The sequence below is a fragment of the Rhinoderma darwinii genome, chromosome 3, assembly GCF_050947455.1.
Source record: "Rhinoderma darwinii isolate aRhiDar2 chromosome 3, aRhiDar2.hap1, whole genome shotgun sequence".
Classification (NCBI taxonomy): Eukaryota; Metazoa; Chordata; class Amphibia; order Anura; family Rhinodermatidae; genus Rhinoderma; species Rhinoderma darwinii.
In genome coordinates, this window is record NC_134689.1 from 167,389,970 (window position 1) to 167,409,610 (window position 19,641).

The 19,641-nt window shown below is 42.0% G+C and overlaps 1 protein-coding gene across 2 annotated transcripts in view; it reads right to left on the reverse strand.

The window, feature by feature from the left end:
- Positions 1-19,641, reverse strand: part of LOC142747910 (monocarboxylate transporter 2-like) — an 85,924-nt gene that overhangs the window by 35,973 nt on the left and 30,310 nt on the right. For both annotated transcript variants that reach the window (XM_075855024.1, XM_075855025.1), the window contains exon 2: positions 5,963-6,195. In XM_075855024.1, the coding sequence (XP_075711139.1) occupies positions 5,963-6,176 (214 nt within the window). In that variant the 5' untranslated portion in view covers positions 6,177-6,195. The remainder of the gene's footprint in view (positions 1-5,962; positions 6,196-19,641) is intronic.

Below are 19,641 nucleotides of genomic sequence, written 5' to 3' on the forward strand. Positions count from 1 at the left end.
CACCACATTTTTCGGACAGAAGGTGCTGTGGGTTCCAGGTTTGATATATACGCTTGATATACGTTTGATATACGCACAGTTTTTACGCAGCATATCCGCCCTTTGGGAACCCTGCCTTAACCCCTTCCCGACATTTGACATATCCATACGCCAAAGTCGGGTAGGGGAAGTATGGAGCGGGCTCACAGAGTGAACCCGCTTCATACGATGCCGGTGTCGGCTGTTTGTTACAGCCGACACCTCTGAGTAACTAGCGGCATCGCGCAAGAGCGCGATCCCGCTAGTTTAACTCGTTAAATGCCACGGTCAACAGAGCTTTTAAATCATTAGAAAGAGGGGGGCGACCCCCTCTAACAGCTCATCGCGCCCCCCGCAATGCAATCGCGGGGGGTTGATGCTTGCTACGGCTGCCTGGGGGCCTAATGAAGGTCCCCAGGTCCGCCATCTTTGTGCACCTATTAAGCCCTGCCTCCGGCAGGGCTTAATAGATGCCTGTCAGAATCACGATATACTGCAATACATTAGTATTGCAGTATATCGAGCAAGCGATCTAACGATCGCTGGTTGAAGTCCCTTAGGGGGACTAATAAAAGAAGTAAAAATGAGTTAAATAAAGTTTTTTTTGTGTAAAAAAAAGAAAATATATATTTATATATATATATATATATATATATATATATATATATATATATATATATATATATATATATTAAAAGTTCAAAAAAAAAAACCTTTTCCCATTTTCCCCCTAGAGCATAGTAAAAAAATAAATAAATAAGCATAATTGGTATCGCGTCCGTTAAAGTCTGAACTATTACAATATATCATTATTTAACCCGCACAGAGAACGCCGTAAAAAAAAGAAATTCTAAATGCCGGAATCTCGATATTTTTGGTCACCTAATCTCCCAATAAAAAGTGATCAAACCGTCGCATTTACACCAATATAATATTATTAAAAACTACAGCTTATGCTGCAAAAAATAAGCCCTCATACCACTAAATCGACGGAAAAATAAAAAAAGTTGTGGCTCTTGGAATTTGGCGACACAAAATAAATTTTCTTTTTTACACTTAGGTTTTTACTTGTAAAAGTAGTAAAATATAGAAAAAACTATACATATTTGGTATCGCTGTAGTCATATTGACCCATAGAATAAAGTTAACATTTTTTTAATTTCACAGTGAATTCCGTAAAAACGTTGTGCAAAAAAACATGGAGGAATCGCTGTATTTTTCATTTTCTACCCCACAAATAATTTTTTGCCCATTTTGTAGTACATTATATGGCAAAGTAAGTGGTGCTACGAAAAACGACAACTCGTCCTGCAAAAATCAAGCCCTCATAGTATTATATTGACGGAAAAATAAAGAAGTTATGGCTTTTGGAAGGTGGGGAGGAAAAAACTAAAATTAAAATCTGAAAAAGGGCTGCGGCAGAAAAATTGTAGCTAACGCGAGTGAACAGCAGATGTTATACAAGGTTTAATGGAAAGGTCTTCTTCTTAAAAAACATTTTGTTTTTACATCCACGATTAAACCTTTGTCTTTTAGAAAAATTTTGTTTGGAAGGCATATATCATATTCCAAGGATTGTTTTGTGTTCCTGAAATAGATATCTACACCTATGATTCTGTTATGCTTTTTAGAGGCAGCAGCCTTTTTACACAGTCCACTCCCTTGTGGTTTCTGTCAATATCCGCCTCATACATCCACCCACCCACCCACCCACCCACATAACCAGTTATGATGTAAAGGAGAGGCCACAAGCCAAGTAATATCAGCCTTTCCACTATTTGTGGAATGAGTCTGTGTGTTTGTATACTATTTTCGTAAAACAATGGGATATTTATTCAATTATTTTACCCAAACTTTTGTTCAACAACACCAATTCAAAATCCATGCAGCCATGTAGAATAAGGTTTATGTCGCATGATACAGAACATTTAAACCATGTGAAAAATTTAATGCATTAACATCAGTTCCTAGAAGAGTTCAACTTCGTTCCGTGAAGCTGGGAATAAATTGCATGTATTACAGATGTTCTCTCCTAGTATCAGGGCCAATAATGCAAATGTAAAACATTGTCAGAAGCCCCTTAACATTCTGTTCTGCATAAAAGCTGCAGTGCCCTGCTTGATGTACTCTAAACTTGTCCTTGAGGTTACAACACAGGTCAGGGATATGTGATGTATTAGAAGAAATGCTTGCAGATCAACACTACAAACTCTACATTTATGGTCAGGTTAATAAAGTAGGTGCAGTGGATATAAAAAGTCTACACACCCCTGTTAAAATGACAGGTTTTTGCATGTTACAAAATCCGTACAAGGTGAATAATTTCAGAACTTTTTCCACCTTTAATGTGACCCATAATCTGTACAATTCCATTAAAAAACAAACTGAAATCATTTAGAGGGGAAAAATAAAAGTAACAAAACTACAATAATGTGGTTGTGTTCAGAATTAACCAATCACATTTAAACTCATATTAAATAGTAGTCAGTACACAGCTTACATTATTTAAATTGATTCTGAGTAACCCCATATAAAGTTCAGCTGTTCTATTAGGATTTTCCTGACATTTTCTTTGTTGCATATGACAGCAAAAGCCATGGTGTGTAAAGAGCTTACAAAACATCAAAGGGATCTGATAGTTGAAGGCATCAGCCAGGAGAAGGGTACCAACGAATTTCCAAGGCATTATGTATACCATGGAACACAGTGAAGAAGTGGATTACACATCAAGAAGTGGATTACATTTGGCATAACAGTGACATTACCAAGAACTGGACGTTCCTCAAAACTTGATAAAAAGGCAAGACGAATATTGGTCCGGGAGGCTACCAAGAGGACTATAGCAACATTAAAGGAGCTGCAGGATTTTCTGGCAGGTACTTGTTGTGTAGTGCATGTGACAACAATCTTCCATATTCTTCATATGTCTGGGCTGTGGGGTAGGGTGGCAAGACGGAAGCCTTTTCTAACACAGAAAAACATTCAAGCCCGGCTATGTTTTGCAAAGACCTACATCAAGTCTGCCAAAAGCATGTGGGAAAATGTGTTATGGTCTGAGACCAAGGTTGAACTTCTTGGCCACTTTTTGGCACAAAGCCAACACTGCACATCACCAAAAGAACACCATACCCACAGTGAAGCATGGTGGAAGCAGCATTATGCTTTGGGTCTGTTTTTCTGCAGCTGGAACTGGGGTTTTAGTCAAGAGAATTGAGAGGTGGAGAGAATTATGAACAGTTCCAAATATCAGTCAATATTGGCACAAAACCTGCAGGCCTCTACTAAAAGGCTATGTTCACACGGAGTATTTTGGGGGAGGAATATCTGCCTCAAAGTTCCAAACGGAATTTTGAGGCAGATATTCCTCCCCCAAAATACTCCGTGTGAACAGCAATTATCGCGCTGTTTTTCGCCCGCGGCCATTGAGCGCCGCGGGCATAAAACACGCTTTCTCCTGCCTCCCATTGAAGTCAATGGGAGGTCGGAGGCGGAAGCGCCCGAAGATAGGGCATGTCGCTTCTTTTTCCCGCGAGGCAGTTTTACTGCTCGCGGGAAAAAGACGCCGACGCCTCCCATTGAAATCAATGGGAGGCGTTCTCGGGCCGTTTCTGCCGAGTTTTGCGACGCGGTTTCCGCGTCAAAAAACTCGGCAAAAGACCCCGTGTGAACATAGCCAAAAGCTGAAGATGAAGAGGAATTTCCCCTTTCAGCACGACAACCACCCATAGCATACCTCCAAATCAACAAAAAAATGGCTTCACCAGAAGATCAAAGTTTTGGAATGACCCAGCCAGAGCCATCTACACAGGAGATGCCCACGCAATCTAACAGATTTGAAGCACTTTTGCAAGGAAAAGTGGGCAACAATTGACTTCTACCAAGAAAGACTGAATGCTGTCATAAAGTCAAAGGGTAATTCAACAAAGTATTAGTTTATGGGTCCAATGCAACCACTTTATTTTTGTTCTTTATTTTTATTTTTTCACCCTAAAAGATTTCAGTTTGTTTTTCAATGGAATTGTACAGATTATGGGTCACATTAAAGGTGGAAAAAGTTCTGAAATGATTCATCTTGGACTGATTTTGTAACATGCAAAAACCTGGCATTTTAACAGGGGTGTGTACACTTTTTATATCCACTTTGTGTAAGACAAACTGTACTTTGATCCTGAATCGATTGGTGCAATTTATTTCCATCTAATTGAGTTTATCAATCCTAATTTTTTATATTTGTCACATAATTGTATAGAATAAAGCTGGCCATAGATATTAGATATTTGTTTGCAGCTCAGCATAGACAAAAGATTCTGGAGTTAAATCCTCATTGGTTGCTATAGACAAACAACTTTATTGCAAGACACAACGATTTGGGAGATACACTACTTTTCTCAAGCCTCTATCCTCCCTAAAACTCAATTTGAAGAAGACGGCAAAACAGATTATTCTAAATTTCTTAAAATCTTCTGTAAAAAAAGGAGAGTTTATCACACAAATCTACACTCTTGAGAAAGGGGGCATACCTCCGAAACATTGTGCCTTGTGCTGACGTTGTTTATCTACAGCCACCAATGAGGATTTACTTCATGAAAATTAAAACAAATTCTTATAACTGAGAAAAGCTAGACTGCTGCGGATACTACCATATGATTACTGGACAGGGCTGGTGAAAATACAGTATCTATATTTAGTTTTTTTTTAACAAGTAATTTATGTCTACTTCTAATTCAAAGGTTTATTTTACAAATAAAGGATTACTAAATAAGGTACACATTTGACTTTCTCAGAGGCATACACATATATATTTTTAATAACAGTTCTGCACATTGTCAAAATTTGCCCATTAAAATACTGACATTCAAGAAAACTACACATATGTAGAAATGTGAATTGCCAAGTCATTTTTCAGCTTAAGAGCTAGGGAATAAATAAATGCCATGACATTTGTCGTGCACTCTTTGGCTATCCATGTATAGTTGATGATTTATGACAAGTTCTGTTTATCTGGAGCTTGGTCAGGTATGTATATAACTGTATCATACTGATGCTTATTGGCAGTGACCTCCTGGTTGAAGCTTCAAAATTTAATTTTCGTATGTTAAGACAACATAGAGTGCAACACACGTATGGATGGAAGAAGTCAGTAGAATACTATGTTTTGCATTATGAAGACTGCCTTAGAGGGTACTCCGGGATGTGTGGAGTTTTATTTGGTTTTTGTTTTTTTTAGCCTACTTTTTCTTGAAGAATAAGAGGTCTTTGCAATATGAGGCTTTTCCCACCACCTCCTTTCTGCTCCCGCTGAACTGAGCACCGCTGCATGCAAACATTACAACACTGAAGGTTGTAATCCCCCCCTTTTTGGGGCTGCAGTGGGGAATGCCTTATCTACAGCAAAAAGCATCTCTGTGCAATTTATAGGTGTTTTGTAGATTACGCAGAATGTAAAGGATGGGGGTCTCATACGGACTTGTAGTAATGCTCTGTCCAGTGGTCCGAATGGGGAAGGAGGGATGGAGAACTAATTTTAAGAAGCCTCTTATTGCAAAAGTCCTTTTATAAGGAGGGCTAAATATTTTAATTATTTTTTTTTAAAACATCATTGGAACGCCCTTAATTATGCCTTTATGAATTTGTTATAGTAGACAAAATTGCCCAAGTTCACATTCAAGAGCATGAAATTATTACATAAATCCAACCAGTGTTTTCCATTCAGAAAACATATTAACATCTTCTTTTTTATACAATTCAGATGAATGGCTTAACTCAATGGCAAAGAGGCAAGAGGACCGTAAATAAAAGAAAATACAAACAACCCAGACATGTGTATAAAAAGCTCAAATGATTTCTTCCGCTTATAGTAAATCCCATTAATCTGTATAATTTTTTAACAAAGAAATATCATAAGTTTTGCTAGCATCAAAAAAAAAAAGGTGGTCCGACTTACCCCCAGCATACATAACAGCCAGCATAATAGATGATATCCATGCAATCTCACTGTATGAAGTGTTAAATATCTCCTGGATTTCCTTGAAAAACACTGTGATGGCTTTGGGAAATGCATATGAAAAACCAATTGAAATGAAAGATGCGAAAACTACAACCCATCCCCATCCTCCATCTGGAGGGGTGTTTTGCATTGCCACTGGCATATCCGGCATTTTTTAAAGTAGAAATGTCCTGCAAAAGAAGATGAAAAACTTTAGTTTAAAAAAAAATAATGTGTAGTAAAGAAATACGTTACTCACTACTGCACACTTTCACGGTGTTTATGGCGTCACATTATGACTTAAATTTTTCTTTACGTGTATAATAATTTATGGAGAAAATAACCAAGTTTGTTTGTTTGGTGGGGTATAGTCCATGGAGAAATGTTGATGACATCAAGACAAGTAATTCAAATTATGGTAATGTACTTGACATTGTTAAGAAATACCATGCATATTCGGCAGAAATGCTCTGATTGTTATTGCTGTTTTACTGCAGCTAATATCCGAGTTATTTACTACCCCCCTAGTATCTATCTCATGATGGAGATAATAATTGCTTAAAGGGATTTTCCCATGAAAGAAAGAAAAGTATAAGCTAACCCACAGGTAGACATATAGCCTGTGCAACCTGTTCAGGGAAAGCCATACAAAACACATATAGTGCCCATGTGGTGTCAGTACACCTAGAGAATACTATGGTATATCTGTAAAGTGAGGGGGATAAATCCCTGAGTTAAAGAGAAATGTTGCTTTACCTGCTTTATTGTATTTTGGGCCCTCCGTGCCATTCTACATGGTACGCATGTATAATTGTGCACTGAACCTTTGAGATATTCTGTTGTACACTGTCATCTGCTGGTTTTGTCTCTTTTCCCCACTAGGTGGTGTCCAGTCAGTGATAAGTCCAGCCACCATATTAAATGCACTGTGTATAGTGTTGTGCTGATGTTATGATGATTTAACTCTGTTCCCTTGCAGGTCCGGCAAAGGATAGTTGGTTTGCTGGCTATATCTAAATTGTAGGTGTTGCAATGAACGGCCAAGGTCAGTCAGTGCACTGGAAGCTCAGTGTCCAGTGGCTAGTGGGAGACTAGTGAAACATGAAGTCAGTCAGCCATATTGTGGCCTACTAGGCCTGAATTGCCAGACCAACCCCTGTACGAGGAAGGTCGCCCTTGGCCCTGTCTGTGACATGTAAGCCATCCACCATCTTCGTATTTACATAAAGTCATACAGTACCCACATAGTACTATATTGTGTCCACTAAGATCCATACTTTGCCCAGATAAAAAGTGGATCAAAGTGCACATTTAGTGCCAATAAAATAATCAAATCACTACTAACCTTATCCATATTTCTGCCCTACTTCTTAAAGGGTAACTAAACTTTTAAAAAACTTTTGACATGCCATAGTGAGTTCAGAAGTTTTGACAGGTTGGAGTCTGAGCACTGAGACCCCCACCTATCGCTAAAACAAAGCGACAGAAGCACCTGGGTGAGCGCTGTGCTACTTAGTTTCTGATCCGCTTTCCTCAGATAACCAAGCAAATGTATGGACATATAGACTTTATATTGAGCCTGTACACCGCTCAGCTTTCCGAGAACAGCCGATCTGAAGCCAAGAGGCGCAGCGCTCACCTGAGCGCTTCTGCCACTTCGTTTTAGCGATCGGTTCTCTTAGTGCTCTGACCCCCACCAATCATTGGCATTAGGGCATGTTCACAAGGTGCTAAAAAAAAATGACGTATAAACATCTCAAATACGCTAGTGTTTCTTGTGAAGCACTTTTTAAAATGCAGGTGTTTTTGATGCGTTTTCATCCTTTCTTTTGAAGAATTGACCTGACACTTCTTTTTTACACGTCTTTTTAAATACGCTTGCGTAAAACAAACACGTTGTATGTACTAACTGTGCACCTTCCCATTCATTTGAATAGCAGACACATCAAATACATGCTGTGTGAACAGGGCCTTACAAGTTTTACTGTATAGAAGGTTTGCTTATCTTGAAGGTCCTACCAGCTAGAAGGGACACCAAAGACACTGAAACAACACCTGTAATCCGGGCCCGTTGCCGGATGTAGGACACTTGATTGATTTATGCTCACCACTTTTAGGGTCAGTTCACTCGTAGTGTAAATACAGCGGATTTTCCGTAATGAATTTTGTTGCGGAAAATCCGCAGCATAATACAGTAGCAGCAAAGTGGATGAGACTTGAACAAATGTCACCCACATGCTGCGTAAATACTGAGCGGAAAAATCACGGATACACTGTGTGCTTTTACATAGCGTATCCGCCTTGTGTGAACATAGCCTTAGTATAAAAAAAAAAACACAAAAACTGAAGAGGGCTTTAAATTTTGCTTTATGTGTTTCCTTCTTAGGAAATGATATGTTTGTATGTAAAATAAAATTACATACAATTATGTCATTCAGCTATTTTACTTTGCTACAGAGGCTCCGACATGTCAGAACAACGTTTTGTATGAAAGTATGTTATGCTGCAATGTGCGAGGCCTTGTCGAGGTCAATGTTACAGGCCATGATCCGAAGAAATTTTTTATAATTTTTGTGCAGGACACGCAAATCAGCATCTATGTACATAAGTCATACACTGCAAACCGTATAAAATAGTGACATGTTACGTGACTGACCTAAAGATTTATCATTTGAATTTGTAGTTTCAAAAAGATCTAAGAACTTTCTGTTCTGAGGCCAGTATTAGCAACTATGAAATGAAATCATTGCTTGGAACGTACTTTAACTTAGTGATTTAAAAGGTATCATGTATTTTATTTCCGGCAATTAAATGTAAGTATGTAGCAGAAAAATAAAGTAAATATACGTTAACATTATTTTTAATGCAGAATTTTTTTTAAATTTAAATTGGTAGTCATATTGAAGGGAAGCACATCCTTTTTGGATTGGCTGTATGGACCGTTCAGCAGAGTTTGTCTGCTCTATGGCAGCTGCAATGTTTGTGAATGGTCAGAAAAGTGCCAATACCCTAAGGCCTCATGCACACGACCGTAGTGTTTTTCTGGTCCGCAAATTCCAGGACCGTGTTCCGTGAAATGTCCTCCGCAGTTCATCCGTATGTAATCCGCAGTTCATCCGTATGTAATCCGCAAAATGCGGATAAAAAAAAAAGCCTCGGTAAAACAGGATGACGACAGAACTCATTCCCGGTCGTCGCCTAGCAACACTTCCGCAAATCCGCAAACTGCGGTTGACACACGGAGGTGTACCCGCATTTTCCACGGGCCCATTGACTTCTATGGGCATGTCCGCATCGAATTTGCGGGCCGTAATAAGACATGTCCTGAGTTTGTGCGGCACGGATTTGCGGACATGCGGGGACCCGTGAAAACACGGATAGTGTGTATGGGCCCATAGAAATGAATGGGTCCGCAATTCTCCCGTGGATTTTTTGGGGGGAATTGCGGACGCAAAAACACGTTCGTGTGCACGGGGCCTTAGTCTAGGGCTACACACAGACTTTTTGGAGTAAGACTTTTTTTTTCTATAGCCAAGTAAGTCATCAAAACCATAATGAGCTATTTTAAAGAGATTCCCAAGTGATTTTTATATTACTCTATGGAAGAAAAATGTATTTACTAGCGAATGAAAAAAAAATATATACATTTTGAAGAGATTTTTAACCTACTTAATGCAGTCCTATGGAAAGTGATTTTTGTATGATTTTTGGTAGCGAGTGATAAAAAGTTTAGTCCTAGCCTAATACGGATTTCAGGAAAAAATTTGTTAAGTACATCCACTCCTCCAGAGACCAGGGTGTGATTGGGAAGTGCAGGCAGAGCCTTAAATATGAGTGAATTTGTCGGAATGTATACGTCATGTAAAGCCAGTGCTTTCCGCAAAATGACGTATACTTATGACAAATGGATGGCACCGGCTCAGAAGAGTCGGTGCTATCATCGACGGATGTCAGCTTTATCTTACAGCTGACAGCCTGTTGTAATGGCGGGGACCAAAGTTAGCTTCGATCCCCGTCATTAACACCTTAAATGTACCGGTCAAAAGCGATCTCTGCATTTAAGGTGTTTGCAGCTCATCGGCACCCTAGCAATGAAATCGCCCTTTTGTCGGTGGCTGCAATGGCAACCAGAGGCCTAATAGTGGCCTCCCGATCTGCCTAGTGCGGAAAACTTCCAGCCCTTGCCCGGAGGCGGGGCCTAAAAGGCTTCCGTAGCCATCGGCAAGATGGCGCCGGCTCAGGAGATGAGCCAGTGTCATCAGCGGTGGATGTCAGCTGTATGTTACAGCTGCCATCTACCTGTAACGGCAGGAACCGGAGCTAGCTCCGATCCCTGCCATTAACCTCTTAGATGTAGCGATCGAAAACGTTCGCTGCATCTTTGTGGTTGTCAGCAGATCAGCAGTCGACTGCTACTATGGCAACAGGAGACCTAACAATGGCCTCCTGCTCTGCCATTACGCAAGCCGATTAGGCCCCGCCCTGAGGCGAAGCCTAATTGGCTTGCTGTCCGTGAATGACTGACAGATCTAATACATTGCACTACATAGGTAATGATATGTATTAGAAAATATATCTGACAGTTGGACCTTCATGTCCCCTAGTGGGACTAAAGAAAATTGTAAAAAAAAGTTGTCAAAAATATAATAAAAGTTTAAAGTAATAAAATAAAACACAATCGCCCTTCTCCCTTATCAAGTCCTTTATTATTGAAAAAAAACCAACATACATACAGTTAGGTCCAGAATTATTTGGACAGTGACACAAGTTTTGGCATTTTATCTGTTTACCAAAACATATTGAATATACAGTTATATCATCAATATGGCTTAAAGTGCAGACTCTCAGCTATAATTTGAGGGTATTCACATCCTAATTTGAGGAAGGGTTTAGGAATTCCAGCTCTTTAATATGTAGCTGCCTATTTTTCAAGGGACCAAAGTTAATTGGACAATTATCTCAAATGCCATTTAATGGACTGCAAGGGCTATTCCCTCGTTAATCCATCATCAATTAAGCAGGTAAAAGGTCTGGAGTTTATTCCAGGTGTGGCATTTGCATTTGGAAGCCAGAGGCGTAGCTAGGTTCTCCAGCACCCGGGGCAAAGATTCAGTTTGGCGCCCCCCCAACCTCTTTCCCGACATCTCCTTCCCCCTCGCCGTGTTTGCTTTCTCTACCAATCGACGTGTCATTTCTTTTTATGTAACGCGAGCATAAATACATTTGTACATTTTACAAGCAATATGGTTCTATACACAACACCAGAACCAAGCTCAATACGTATATACAGCACCAGCACAAATACAGCTCAATTTAGTGCAACCCCTGCCGTATAGGTGTGTACGGTGTAAAACTACAGCTCCCAGCATGGCCCAAACAATGATAAGGATGTGCTGGGAGATGCTGTTTCACAAAAAATAAATCCTATCATAATCATTCCACCTATCATCTCGCTGCAGATCATACAGTGACTACAGTGCTGATTACAGGCAGAATAAACATTTACATTAAGTGACTCACCGGTGACGTCTCAGATTCTAGTTCTTTTTCTCCATCCGGTCCAGACCTCTATGGTGGCTTCTCCCGTTCACAGCCCATTTCTGCAGTTTGCCGCTCACATGTCTTCAGCTTCTCACTTTTCCAACATTTCTGCACCTATAAATAAATATAAAGTTATCATTATACCACACACTACGCCCCTAAATATAATAGCGCCTTACACTGCATCACTAATTATAATAACACCATACACCGTGCCCCCCCCCACACACACTTTGCCCCCTGTAGATAGTGCCTGCCATAGAGCCCCTGTAGATAGTGCCCCCATACAGACCACCCCTGTATAGTGTCCCACAAATAACTCCCCCTATAGTGCTCTACAGATAGCCCACCCCTGTATATAGCCCCCTGTAGATATAGCCCACCCCTGTATATAGTACTCTACAGATAGCCCAACCATGTATGTAGCCCCCCTGTAGATATAGCCCACCCCTGTATATAGTGCTCCACATATAGTCCACCCCTGTATATAGTGTTTCACAGATAGCCCACCCCTGTATATAGCCCCCCTTGTACATATAGTCCACCCCTGTATATAGTGCTCCACTGGATAGTCCACCCCTGTATATAGTGCTCCACAGATAGTCCACCCCTGTATATACTATATACAAGGGTGGGCTATCTGTGGAGCACTATATACAGGTTTGGACTATATGTACAAGGGGGCTATATACAGGGGTGGGCTTTCTGTGGAGCACTATAGGGGGAGCTATTTGTGGGATACTATATACAGGGGTGGGCTATATCTACAGGGGGACTATATACAGGGGTGGGCTATATCTACAGGGGGACTATATCTACAGGGGGACTATATCTTCAGGGGGACTATATACAGGGGGACTATATACAGGGGGACTATATCTACAGGGGTGGGCTATCTACAGGGGTGGGCTATCTACAGGGGGACCATATCTACAGGGGGACCATATCTACAGGGGTGGGCTATATCTACAGGGGTGGGCTATATCTACAGGGGTGGGCTATATCTACAGGGGTGGGCTATATCTACAGGGGGCTATATACTATATAGCCCCCCCCTGTAGCTATAGCCCACCCCTGTATATGATGCTCCATAGATAGCCCACCCCAGTATATAGCCCCCCTGTAGATATAGTCCCCCTGTATATAGCCCACCCCCTGTAGATATAGCCCACCCCCTGTAGATATAGCCCACCCCCTGTAGATATGGTCCCCTTGTAGATAGCCCACCCCAGTATATAGCCCCCTGTAGATATAGTCCCCCTGTATATAGCCCACCCCCTGTAGATATAGTCCACTTGTATATAGCCCACCCCCTGTAGATATAGTCCCCCTGTAGATATAGTCCCCCTGTATATAGCCCACCCCCTGTAGATATAGTCCACCTGTATATAGCCCACCCCCTGTAGATATAGTCCCCCTGTAAATATAGTCCCCCTGTATATAGCCCACCCTCTGTAGATATAGTCCCCCCTCCCCCGCAGATACAGCCGCACACTTCTATTACAAATAAAAAAATTAAAAAATATTCAAACTCACCTTATTCCCGCTCCCACGCCGTCCGGCAGCCATGGAGACCTGCTCTCTTCAGCGCAGGTCTCCAGGGGGTTGAACACAGCGTCTATGAAAGGCGCTGATTGGCTGGGCAGGATGACTTTCCCTGCCAGTCAGTCAGCGCCTTTCATCGACGGAAGCGTCACTGGTACAAAAGGTACCAGTCGCTTCATTCGTGGAGAGGCGCTGAATGGCCGGGCACGGAACGTGCCTGGTCATTCATTGCTTCTAATTGTACCTGTGTCCTTGCGACACAGGTACAATTATAGTGCAGGAGGAGGTGGCGCTGGCGCCCCCCTCTGAGCTGCACCCGGGGCACGTGCCCCGCCTGCCCCCCCCCCCCTAGCTACGCCCCTGTGGAAGCAAAGGAGCTCTTAATGCAAGTGAAACGGACCATCGTTAGGCTGAAAAAATATGAAGAAGTCCATCAAAGAGATAGTACAAATGTTAGGAGTGTCCAAATCAACAGGTACATTCTTGGAAAAAAAAATGCACTGGTGAAATCGTGAACTCCAAAAGGCCTGGACGTCCACGGAAGACAACAGTGGTGGATGATCACAGAATCCTTTCCATGGTGAAGTAAAACCCCTTCACAACATCTACCCAAGTGAAGAACACTCTCCCGGAAGTAGGTGTATCAGTATCTAAGTCTACCATAAGGAGAAGACTTTATGAGAGCAAATACAGAGGGTTCACCACAACGTGCAAACCATTAATCAGCCTCAAGAATAAAAAGGCCAGATTAGACTTTGCCAAACTTCATCTTTGGACAGATGAAACTAAGATCAACCTTTACCAGAATGATGGGAGGAAGAAAGTATGGAGAAGGCTTGGAACGGCTCATGATCCAGAGCACACCACATCCTCTGTAAATCATGGTGGAGACAGTGTGATGGCATGGGCATGCATGGCTGCCAAAGGCACTGGGTCACTGGTGTTTATTGATGATGTGACTGAAGACAGAAGCAGCCGGATGAATTCTGACGTTTTCAGGGATATACTTTCTGCTCAAATTCAAACAAATGCAGCAAGGTTGATTGGACGTCGCTTTACAGTGCAGTTGGACAATGACCAAAAACATCCTGTGAAAGCAACCCTGGAGTTTTTTAAGGCAAAGAAGATGAATATTCTGCGATGGCCAAGTCAATGACCAGATCTCAACCATGCATTTCATTTGCTTAAGACAAAAATGAAGGCAGAAAGACCCACAAACAAGCAACAACAGAAGACAGCTGCGGTAAAGGCCTGGCAAAGCATCACAAAGGAGGAAACCCAGCGTTTGGTGATGTCCATGGGTTCCAGACTACAGGCAGTCATTGCCTGCAAAGGATGATCTACAAAGTATTAAAAAAACAAAACATTTTATTTATGGTAATGTTAATTTGTCCAATTACTTTTGAGCCCCTGAAATGAGGATGCTGCGTAGAAAAATGGTTGCAATTCCTAAACGTTTACAGAAAATTTTTGTTCAACCCCTTGAATTAAACCTGAAAGTCTACACTTCAATTGCATCTCAATTGTTTCATTTCACATCCAATGTGGTGGCATGCAGAGCTCAAATCATGAAGATTGTGTCACTGTCCAAATAATTCTGGACCTAACTGTATTTGGTATCGCCGTGACCATAACGACCTAAACTATAAAAATATTATGTTATTTATTACATCCCGCAAAAAAACAGCCCTCATACCACTACGTATATGAAAAAATAAAATTAGTTAAGGCTCCAATAAGTCAGGAAATAAAAATATGCGGTTGTGCAGGCCCGAGGGGAACATAACTTCGGTTTTAAGAGGCGATTTATCAAGGCACTAAAATTAGGGAACCAGGATGTAATGGATTTGCCTGACACAGCTTCTTTGTCGACGCCCGTGGTTAATCAGCCTGCATCTGTGCCTAGGTCTGTTAGAGTGACTCGATCTGCTACCACTCAGGCTGGGAGGCTGAGGAGTGGGAGAATCACAGCCTGGCCAGACGGAGCTAGCTCCCGCCCTCTGTCTATTTATACCTTCATTTCCTGCTCCTCCTTTGCCTGTGATTCTGTCTGGTTTCCTGGCTCTGCTGCTCCTGCTAATATTATTGACCTCTGCTTCAAATTGACCCTGGTTTTACTGACTACTCTCCTGCTCTGCGTTTGGTACCTCGTACACTCCTGGTTTGACTCGGCTCGTTCACTACTCTTGTTGCTCACGGTGTTGCCGTGGGCAACTGCCCCATTTCCCTTAGCTTCTGTGTACCCTTGTCTGTTGGTCTGTCGTGCACTTATTGAGCGTAGGGACCGTCGCCCAGTTGTACGCCGTTGCCTAGGACGGGCCGTGCAAGTAGGCAGGGACTGAGTGGCGGGTAGATTAGGGATCACCTAATGACCTAAAAGTTCCCCAAACTGCAAAGGTGCGGAGTGTGGACCAAAAGGGGGATCAGTAAGGACACCATTTATCAGTGCGACACTGGCCTGTGCATAAATGATTGTGTCACAGCGTAACAAATATCTATGGATTATTTAATTTAATTTTTTTACCCCATTATTATACCACCTGACTATGCCCCTGATGTAGTCTGCCCAGATTATATGTGCCCCACATTATAAACTGAAACACCAGTAAAACTCAAAACAAAACCACTACCAAGCAAAATCTACGCTTCAAAAGACAAATGGTGCTCCCTCCCTTCGGAGCCCTATAGCATGCCCAAACAGTAGTTTACTTCCACATATATGGCATCACCATACCCGGGAGAACCCTTTTAACAATTTTTGGGGTGTGTGTCTCCAATGGCATAAAATGGCATGACAGATTTGCCACTGAAATGGCATATCGGGGGAAAAATTAAAATTTTTACTTTGCACCATCCGCAGAGCAATAATTTATGGAAAAGACCTGTAGGGTGAAAATGCTCACTACACCCCTTAATAAATGCCTTGAGGGGTGTAGTTTCCAAAATGGGGTCACTTCTTAGGGCTTTATTTTATTATTTCACATCAGAGCCCCTGCAATTGTGAACCAATACTTTGTAAGTCGCCAAATTAGGCCTCAATATCGCATGGTACTCTTTCACACCTGAGCCTTGTTGGATGTCCAGGCAAAAGATTATTGCCCCATATAGGGTGATTCTAAAACCGGGAAACACAGCATAATAATTAGAGAGCTGTCTTGTTATGGTGGCACAAGCTGGGCACCACATATTGGCATATCTATAGAAAAAAATCCCAATTTCACTCTGCAACATCGAGTACACACTAATTTCTGCAAAGCAGCTGCGGGGTTAACATGCTCACTACACCCCTAGGTGAATACTTTGACAGGTGTAGTTTCCAAAAAGGGGTCACTTCTGGGGTGATTCCACTGTTTTGGTCCCACAGGGGCTTTGCAAATGCTACATAGCGCCCAGAAACCAATCCAGCAAAATCTGCACTCCAAAAGCCAAATGGTGCTCCTTCTCTTCTAATCCTTACCATGTGCCCAAACAGCAGTTTATGACCACATATGGGGTATTTCCATACTCCGGAGAAGTTGCTTTACAAATGTTGGGGTTCTTTTTTTCCTTTATTTGTTGAGAAAATGAAAAATTTTGAGCTAAAGCTTTGTTTTATTGAAGAAAAAGGATTGTTTTTAATTTCACTGCCCAATGCTAATAAAATCTATGAAACAAAATGCTCACTACATGGAGTCACTTTTTGGGCGTTTTCACTGTTTTGGTCGATCAGGGGCTTTGCAAATGCAACATGGCCTCCGCAAACCATTGCTGCTAAATTTGAGCTCCAAAAGCAATGGCTCTCTTTCCCTTCTAAGCCCTGCTGTGTGTCCAAACAGCCATTTATGACCACATGTGGGGTATTGTTTTACTTGGGAGAAATTTCTTTACAAATGTTGCGGTGCTTATTCTCCTTTAATCCTTGTGGAAATGAGAAAAAAATTAGCTAAACCTACATTTTCTTTGAAAGAATGTCGATTTTCATTTTCACTGCCTACTTCCAATAATTTCTGCAATAAACCTGTAGGGTCAAAATGCTCACTATATCCCTAGATAATTTCCTTGAGGGGTGTAGTTTCACAAATGGGGTCACTTTTGGGGGATTTCCACTGTTTTGTCACCGCAAGAGCCAGGGGCGTAGCTAAAGGCTCATGGGTCCCGATGCAAAAGGGCGCTTATTGGGCCCCCCCCCCGCAAACTTCTCATGGCCGACGGTCCGCAGCTTTCAGCTGCATCGCTGGGTCTCCTAAGTGACCCAACAATGCCGCACTAGCAGCCAGCAGCGTCACTAACGACTTAAAATGTCAGGGGAAATAGCCCCAATACATATGTGTCCGCCCAGAAAAAAATTGCGTGTGTGTGTATGTATAGGAGACAGCGTAGTATATCTATAGCACTACAACCCTATAAACTATGGATAGGATTAGATACATTGGCTCAGCAGACAGTATCACACATGATAGGATTAGATATAACGCCCAGCAGACAGTTTCACACATGATGGGATTACATACACAGCTCAGCAGACAGTATCACACATTATAGGATTAGATACAGTGGCTCAGCAGTCAGTATAAGGCCAGATTCACACAAGCGTGTGCGTTTGTGCGCGCAAAAAACGTGGCGTTTTGCAAAATGCACTTGACAGCTGCGTGTGTCAGGCCCTTATGATGCGCGGCTGCGTGCTTTTCGCGCAGCCGCCATCATTATGACACTCCGTTTGGATGTTTGTAAACAGAAAAGCACGTGGTGCTTTTCTGTTTTCATTCATCCTTTTCACAGCTGTTGCGCGAATCACGCTTGTCCCACGGAAGTGCTTCCGTGTGGCATACGTGATTTTCACGCACCCATTGACTTCAATGGGTGCGTGATGCGAGAAATACGCCCAAAGAACGGACATGTCGTGACTTTTGCGCTGCGGACTCACGCAGCGTAAAAATCACGCACCTGTCTACACGGCCCCATAGACTAATATAGGTCCGTGCGACGCGCGTGAAAATCATGCGCGTTGCATGGACGTATATCCCGTTCGTCTGAATAAGCCCTTAGGGTATGTTCACATGCCCTATATACGGACGTAATTCAGGAGTTTTACGCCTCGAATTACGCACCTGAAAAAACGGCTCCAAACCGTCTGCAAACATCTGCCCATTGAATTCAATGGGTCTTACGGTGTTCTGTGCAGACGGGCTTTTGTGTACGCGCCGCTGTCAAAAGACGGCGCGTAAAAAGACACCCGCCTCAGAGAAGTGCATGTCACTTCTTGGGACGTAATTGGAGCCGTTTTTCATTGACTCCAATGAAAGCCAGCTCCAATTACGTCCGTAAAAGACGCCGCAAAAAACGCGTGCACTAGTAAAAACGTCTGAAATTCAGGAGCTGTTTTCGCTTGAAAACAGCTCCGTAACTTCAGACGTAATTGGCGTTGCCGTGTGAACATACCCTAACACATGATAGGATTAGAGATAGGGCCCTGCAGACAGTATCACACATGATGGGATTAGATACAGTGGCTCAGCAGACAGTATCACACATGATGGGATTAGATACACAGCCCAGCAGACAGTATCACACATGATGGGATTATATACAGTGGCTCAGCAGACAGTACCACACATAATAGGATTAGATACACAGCTCCGCAGACAGTATCACACATGATAGGATTAGATACACAGCTCCGCTGACAATATCACACATTATAGGATTAAAGTCCAAATACAATGTCAGCCGCACAGCCTTGTGAATTATGGATGGGTGCCGGCTTGCCCAGGTCAGGGCTAACAGACCTGCTGTAGTAGAATCCAAAAATCAGGCAGCACTCCAAGGTATAAGCAAAGTAGAAAAAGGTGCTTTATTGGTCCATATACACACGACGTTTCAGCTCAACACAGGAGCCTTTCTCAAGTGAGAAAGGCTCCTGTGTTGAGCTGAAACGTCGTCGTGTGTTTATGGACCAATAAAGCACCTTTTTCTACTTTGCTTACACCTTGGAGTGCTGCCTGATTTTTGGATTCTACATTATAGGATTAGATACAGTGGCTCAGCAGTAGAGTATCACACATGATAAGATTAGATACAGTGGCTCAGCAGACAGTATCACATATGATGGAATTAGATACAGTAGCTCAGCAGACAGTATCACACATGATAGGATTAGATACAGTGGCTCAGCAGACAGTATCACACATGATTGGATTAGATACACAGCTCCGCAGACAGTATCACACATGATTGGATTAGATATAGGGCTCAGCTTGCTGACATTGCGGCTCCAGCGCTGGACCCAGGAAAGGTAAGAATAATAATTGTTTTGCTTTTATAATTTTTGTGTGTTTGTGTTATTTTACAAGTTCGGTTGTTGGACTACTTCGGATTCGAGGACGACTTCAATGACAGCGTTTTTTTATTCTCAATAAAATGGTTAATGGGGGTTGTGTTTTTTTATTTCAATAAAATATTTTTTCTATGTGCTTGTATTTTTTTAAACTTTATTAATAGCTGCCGGCTGATTGACAGCCTCCATTACTAAGGCGGGATTTTAATGTTAGCAGGTGCAGAGGCTAACACTAACC